The 7,123-nt window shown below is 47.1% G+C and overlaps 1 protein-coding gene across 1 annotated transcript in view; it reads left to right on the top strand.

Annotated features, from left to right (window-relative positions):
- The window catches only part of BLK (BLK proto-oncogene, Src family tyrosine kinase), a 36,441-nt gene that overhangs the window by 17,239 nt on the left and 12,079 nt on the right, over positions 1-7,123 (top strand). Inside the window, exons 4-6 of the mRNA XM_005424951.3 lie at positions 160-253; positions 1,227-1,325; positions 2,355-2,458. Of these exons, the coding sequence (XP_005425008.2) occupies positions 160-253; positions 1,227-1,325; positions 2,355-2,458 (297 nt within the window). The remainder of the gene's footprint in view (positions 1-159; positions 254-1,226; positions 1,326-2,354; positions 2,459-7,123) is intronic.

Below are 7,123 nucleotides of genomic sequence, written 5' to 3'. Positions count from 1 at the left end.
GGTCAGGAGGAAAGCTGGGTTGGTGGAAAGGTTGGATTTGGGGGTGGGAGGATGACAGAGCCCCATGTTTAGGGGCTGAAATGCCCCACCATACACCCAGGTGTGCATCAAGCCCCTCAAGGAACAGTCTGGATGCAAAGGAGTTAATTCTTCTTTCAGATCACTTGTTTGTGGTTGCACTGTACGATTTCCCTGCCTCAAGTGACCGTGACCTGGAGCTGGTCAAAGGGGAGAAACTCCAGGTCCTCTCCAAGTAAGTGACCCAGGAGGAAGTTCAAAGATGAGCACAGGAGGCTGGGAAAGGGGAGACCTTGGGGTCAGCCACCACTTTGCAGCTGACCAGAGCTGATCCTGTGCCTTGGCTGTGCTCCAGAGCGTGGCTCTGGGTACCCTCTTCTCTCTGCAGGGTGACTTTTCCATGGGTCACAGATACTCTGGGGTTGGGTATTGTCCCTGCCTGGGTGGTACTGGGACCCTCTTTGCTGTCACTGCCTATGGGTGCAGAAGTAGCATAAATAACAACAACAATAACAAAAAAAAACAAGAAAAAACAGCTCCTGTCCTGTGTTTGTGCTGATTCTGCTTCTGCAAAGGATGTGGGTTGGGTGTAGTCAGAGGAAAGGACAGAACTGAGCCAGACACTTGTGAGGTTTCATTTCAACTTCTCAAAGTCACCACAGAAGAGGCCCAGTCCATAACAGGGCAGAGGTGAGCTTGGGGGCCCCAAGCCTTGGAGGGCTGCTCCATCCTTGGCTGCTGGAGGTTTGAGGTGGCCTCCAGAGGTGACATTTCTCACTCAGATGCCATGGGCTGGGACCTCTGGGACAAGGAGATGGAGAACCCCCTGCGTGGGGATGGCTTTGGGTCACGGCTGGTGGCTCAGTCAGGAGTGGAACAGCAAGGTGGGATGTCTGGAACACAAAAGAAGGAGCAGAAAGGACCCCAATGCCCTGTTCAGGAGACAAAATAAACCCCGTGACCACTCGAGGTGTGTGGCAAAGGTTTGGGTCTGTGGTTGCTCCATGTTCATGGAAAGAGATTGTCACCTCCACAAGTCCCTGAAACACCAACAGCCACCAACCTGGTTTTGGTGCTTGGGAACCCAGAGGGAACTGCAGAGTGGATTATGGAGTCCTAGTCCATCTGCGGCGCTCAAACCCCACAATCCACATCCCCACAGCCTCAGCTTGTCACGCCTCACACCTTCTCCTCTGCTCCCTTTGCAGAGAGGGGGACTGGTGGCTGGCAAAGTCCCTCAGCACTGGGAGGAAAGGATACATCCCCAGCAACTTCGTGGCACAAGTGGACAGTTTGGAAGAGGAAAAGTAAGTGGGAAAGCTTTTGAGAGGTCAGCATGGATGCTGTGCCCTGGATCTCAATGAGCTCCAGGAGGAGCTTTACTGATGGCAGGAAGATGTCACTGCTGGGCTGGATGGCAGGAGGTCTTTCCTCATCCCAAACAATGCTGCCCAAAAGCTCAGGACGAGTTTTTGATCATCATATTGGTGTGGAAAGGGAGGATGAGGTTGTTATGGGAAAAGCGGGCAAAAGTTCTTGTCCCATTGATTGCACCCACTGTGGAAAACAAGGATTTGGCGGGGGGGGCAACAGAAAGGTTATGGTGGCAGTGCCAGGGACCATCCTCTGGTCCCACTGGACCAGTCCACCCACACAAATGGCTTTAAACCTCTCACCTTCCAAGAGAGTACCCATATGTAAACTGGGAATCTCTGGATGGGGTGCACTGATCCAGGTCTTGGATCTGCCAGGGGCCACACCAACAATTGAACAAGACAGAAAATTGAGTGCCAGTGCCCAGACCCACAGTGCTGTTTTTTACATGAGCCCAGATGCAGCCTCTCTGCAAGGAAAATCGAATCAAAGACTGGATTCAAAGAGCTTATTTTGCCTATAATACCAACAGAAGGAGAATTTTTTTCCATGAGTTCTCCTCCTCTATGGCATTCAGCTCTAAATGATCAGTCCTGCCTGCAATCTCTTCTTGGAGGGACCCAACCATCACTGAGTTCTGCAAATATTTAGCAGGGCACAGAAATGTGGCTGAGACATAAAAGTTCTTTGTATGGGATACTGCACATCCCATCTACTCCCCACACTGTCTGAATTTCCAGGCTGTGAAACAAGCTCAAAGTGATCCAAATCTGGTGTTAATCTACCCAAAACAGTCCATTACTGCCACTTTCCAGCAGATAAAAAACTACTTGCTAATAAAAACAACCCTCAGTTTCACAGCGTAATGATTAATTAAAAAAAAAAGAACTAACTGGAAAGAATTCAATTTTTGGTAGAGTTTTTCCTTTTCAAGCCATGCTTTTGCCTTTTCTGTCTCCCAGGTGGTATTTTAGAACTCTGAGCAGAAAAGATGCTGAAAGGCTGCTGTTGTCTTCTGGGAACAAAGTTGGTTCTTTCCTCGTCAGGGAGAGTGAAACCACCAAAGGTGAGATCCGTGGAGCAAAGGTAATTCCCCGTTGTTGCCCAGGCTTGGAAAACCTTCAGCAAGGCTCTAGGAGTGAGCTGGGGGTTTGGAGGGCAAAGATTTGCTCATGATCTACTCCTCTGTGCAGTTCTGGCTGTGGTAAGAGTGGCTCTTCCACCAGAGTTCATGGCAGAGACACAGGGACACAAATAAGCAGATTTTCCAAAATAGTTTAGGGGGTTTTCTTTTCCTTTTCTTCCCAAGGAAATGTCTCTTTCTCTCTTATTTTTCTTTTTTGAAGATATTTCTACACACTCTAGAAGGAATATTTCTCCTGTTTGCAACAGAAACTTGCACAGTTTGGACAAAAAGAGATTTTCCTAGGGAAAACGTGTTTTCCCTGATTGTCTGCAGCAAGGGGAATTCATACAAAACAGAACTTTTGGAAGGAGAGTGACTGGAGCAGGATAAATGGATTTCATCCACTTTCCTTCCATATGAACGTGTGTGATTTTTGAAGAAATTATTCAGTGAGGATGGAAAGGCCAGACAATGCTCCAACTCCTCTTGGGTAGTGGATATAGTTATTAACCACAATAGAAAACCATGTAATTTCAATTTCTTTGTTCCATATTATTAATTCATAGAGTCTGGAAGTTAGTTTAGGCTTTCCCATGGGGATTCCTTATTGTTTCTTTCCTACTTTTTTCTCCTTGCTTCCTCTGGGCCATCGTGCGTGTTTACAGCATGGAGATGTTCATGATGGTCCCGTGGTTCTGCTCTGAACCAGATCCATGGATTAGGTCAGGAAAGTGCTTGTGTCTTGCTGTCATTTGGTTCCTTTCCTTTCAAGTGGATGCAGGAGTCTTTCCTTAACACGTGGGAAAAGGTGCTTTGTGTCTTCCCAATAGAATCAAGGAATTGTTTAGGTTGGAAACCCTCTAAGATCATGATGTCCAACTGTGACTTCTTCAGTAGAGAGTTGGAGCATCCATCTAGAATCATATGGAACCTTCATTTCCTTTTATTTTTTTCCCAAATATTCCAAAGGCCCAGACCAAACAATAAGAGAGGGAACAGTCGTGTTCCTCCACCCTACAAATGGCTCTTGCCTACTGCAACATCTCCTTCTTCCTTCCTTGTCTCTTTTTTTCTCCTATTCACCTTGGGAGGTCTCCAAGGCAGAATCTGTTCCTTCCACCATGGAGGTGCTCCTTGCACCATTGCCAGAAAATTAAACAGTGCCAGGGTCTGGAGGCAGCAGCTGGAATCTCATCCTCCTGTAGCAGTCTCCCTCAGCCCCCAGGCTGTGTCAGACTGTGACATTGTACTTTGAATTTCCCCCTCTGCCCCGTGCCTGGGCTCACCTCCACACATCCCTGCTGAGCTGATGCTAAGCAGGAGGGCTGCTATCCATAAGGATTTGCAGCTTTTAGAATTTTTAGGGAACATTCAGCGCAGGAAACATTTCAGATATTTGTTTCTAAGCATTTCACTTTATAAGTCACTTTTTCTGCTGTATCTCCCTGCTACTTTTGTGGTGTTTTTGCAGTGATCAGGCTTGGACTTAGAGCCATGTGCTGCTCTTCTGTTTATCCCATTCCCACTCTCCCTTTGTTTGTTGGGATATTTGGGGTGTTCATTGCACCAGGAAGGGCAGGGAGCACCCAAAGCAAACACTGGAGTGCTGTGTCTGAAGCTCTGTCCACACATGATCCTGGTCTTTGTGGCATCTCTAGGTGCCACACATGCATGGGATCAGACCTTTCCCTGCACTTGTTTAGGACAATTGTCCCCAACTTCTGCAATTATCTGGAGTGTGGATGTGTCTTGGTCACACACGGCTTCAGCAGAGGTAGTGGAGTCCTGAAATCCAAGGAGAAATCACCAGATTCTCAATGCCCTGTCTCTGCTGTCAAGAAGAATGAGGTGTGGGATATTCTGCATTAGCAGATGTGGGTTCCACTCCATGGAAGCCCCACGTGAGTCCCAAATGCTCAGGTGTGTCTCTGCCCTGTGCCTTTTCTGATATTTAGGATAAAATATGGATGTTATTCCTTCAAACACCTCATCCTCTGAATCATCCAACTGCTGCCTGAGCACCCTGTGCTTTGGGTGCCTGAACAACCACGTTTGATCCATCTCAGCCACAGCTTCCTCCTCCCTAAAGAGAAAGGGAAAAGACAAAGCCAGGAATCTCCAAATGTGCCATAAAGCTGAATTCCCTGATGTAAAGCTCCCTGTGGCCCCCCAAGAGATGTGCAGAGCAATGTCATGGAATTAACCCTGCCCTTGCAGCCCCGCTGTTTTTTCCTGTTTTCTGCCCCCATGACGTGTATTTTCATTCACTTGGCACATCACCACCAAAATTTGACCACCAGGGACAAATTTTAGCCACTGGGCTGAGCTAAATCCAATTAATGACTTAAACTGGGAGGTGGTTGCCTCATACTGGGATGTCTCAGGCACAGTGGGATGGGTTCTGCAGCCTGACTAGGAGCAGCACCTATTCCCAGCCCATCCTGAGCTGGGTCTCATTTTCCTCATGGTTTGAGATGCAGAAACTGCAAATCTTCAGAGCCAACATTTCTCAGGGTCCCCAAAAGGCACATTCAGCATCCTGGGAAGATGGGGACAGTGTGGGAAGCACTGAAATAATCGGCAGAGCACTGTCCTTGCCGAAGCTGCTGCAAATAAACAAAGTCCCCCTGAAGTACCAATCATTCCAAAAGCTGCAGGAGCACATTCCCCCAGCTGTGCTGAGCCACGGGCTCCTGGCTCCCAGCAGCATTACTGCATCTCTGCTCCCAGCAGGAGGCAGCTCACTGAGCTCAGCCTCTGCATCCAGCTCAGCCTCTGCATCCAGCTCAGCTCCTGCCCTTCCCTTGGGAAGGATTTAAGGGGCTGCTGAGAGCTGCAGGAGCAGGAAATGGACTAAACACGTCCCCAGGTGCTATATCGATGTGGCATTTAAACCCTTCCAGGAATGGGGGCTCCATCGCTGTCCTGCAGCTGTGCCAGGGCTGGTCAACTTTTTGATGAAGAAATTGTTCCATAAATTTTGTACTCTGGACTCATTACCAGCCCAGATCTGTGCCAGGATGCAGAACAGGTGAATGTCCCTTGAGGCTGAGGAGCAAGAACTCCTTTTGGCTACCCTGGATATCATCAGAGGGAATTAGGAGTCAATGATTTTCATTTTCTGCTGTCACTGGGAGCAGGGAGCAGGTTGGATAGGGCCTGGAGCAACCTGGTTTAGATGTCTCTGTCCATGGAACAAGATGAGTTTTAAGAACCCTTCCAACCCAAACCATTCTGTGATTCTGTGAAGGAAGAATTGAATCTTTCCCTTCAGTGCCTTGCCCCTGCACAGCAACTCCCAAGGGAGAAGGAAAAGGAAGCTCCACCACGCTCCCTGCAGTAAATTAAACTGTGACTGGGGCTGAGATGCAGTCATTAGCTTAATGACAGGATAAAAATTAACTCTGGCAGCTGAGAGATTGGCCCTGACTCTGTTTGAAAGGTGTGGGAGAGTTTGAAGGGTTGATGGGGCCTGGAAAGGAGATCCTGTGGGAGAAGAGTATTTTGGGTGCAACCTCTGGCAAACAGGGCAGGTCTCCATTCCCTGCTGACTCTCAGCCCCCAGACACCCCCTTGCAGATGCGTTTTGTCATCAATTCCTGGATTTCCTTCTGCAGAATCATTTGGCCTCAGTGCAGCTGCCTTCACACCACGTTTGGCTCCTTCCTTGAGCAGACCTCACCCTGTAAAAATCCCCCACAAACCCTAAGCTGTGTCCCGGGCACACCAAGCACCCTCCTGGTCTTGTGCCACATGAGCCCAACTCTCCTGGGCTGCAGCCTGGCCTGGGCAGTATTTCAGTCTCTTTGAAATTAAAACAATGTCATCGCCCTCAACAGCAATAATGGAAGGTAATAACAGTTAATAATAATAGTAATAATAGAAATAATAGCAATAGTAATAATTATAATACTAGAAATAATAACAGTAGAAATAATAATACTAGAAATATTAAAAGTAAACTACTACAATAATAGTAATTGTAGTAGTAGTAGTAGTAATAATAATAATAATAATAATAATAATAATAATAAAAATAATGTGTTGTCATCAATGTCATATTCTTCTTCACAGAATCACAGAACCATTCAGGTTAAAAAAGATCTCTTAAGATTATCAAGTCCAGCCTTTGGCCTTGATGTTTATTATCATTATTTTGGAACTTAGGGCCACAGAGGAGCCAGTAGAGCCATTTCTTTGCCTTTCCCTCGAGGCCTTATTGCCTCACTGAAGATGTTTCAGGGCTGTTTCTCAGTTGTTCAGCTTAAGGACTGATCAAATCAAAAAGGCTTCTTAATTTGTCTTCTGCCTGACATTCATGGTGAAGGAAAGAGAACCAGAAGAGCTTCCTCTGCTGAGGAGACCACCACGTCAAATTGAGGTTCTCTGGCTCTGGATTTAAACCACCAGGCTTTTTCCATGGATTTTACACCACCAGATCTGGTCTCTGCAGGAAGGGAGTCCCCTCAAAGTGATTGCTGGCATTTGGGAAAACTTCAGAGTCTTCCAAACTCTGCTTGTAAAGATTTATGATCACTCCAACAGAGCAAATATCCACAGAGGTGGGGTCTTTTTTGCTGCTTTTTATAAATGCAAATGGGTTTC

This window comes from Geospiza fortis, unplaced genomic scaffold, assembly GCF_000277835.1.
Source record: "Geospiza fortis unplaced genomic scaffold, GeoFor_1.0 scaffold106, whole genome shotgun sequence".
NCBI lineage: Eukaryota > Metazoa > Chordata > Aves > Passeriformes > Thraupidae > Geospiza > Geospiza fortis.
This window is presented reverse-complemented; position numbering and strand designations above follow the sequence as displayed.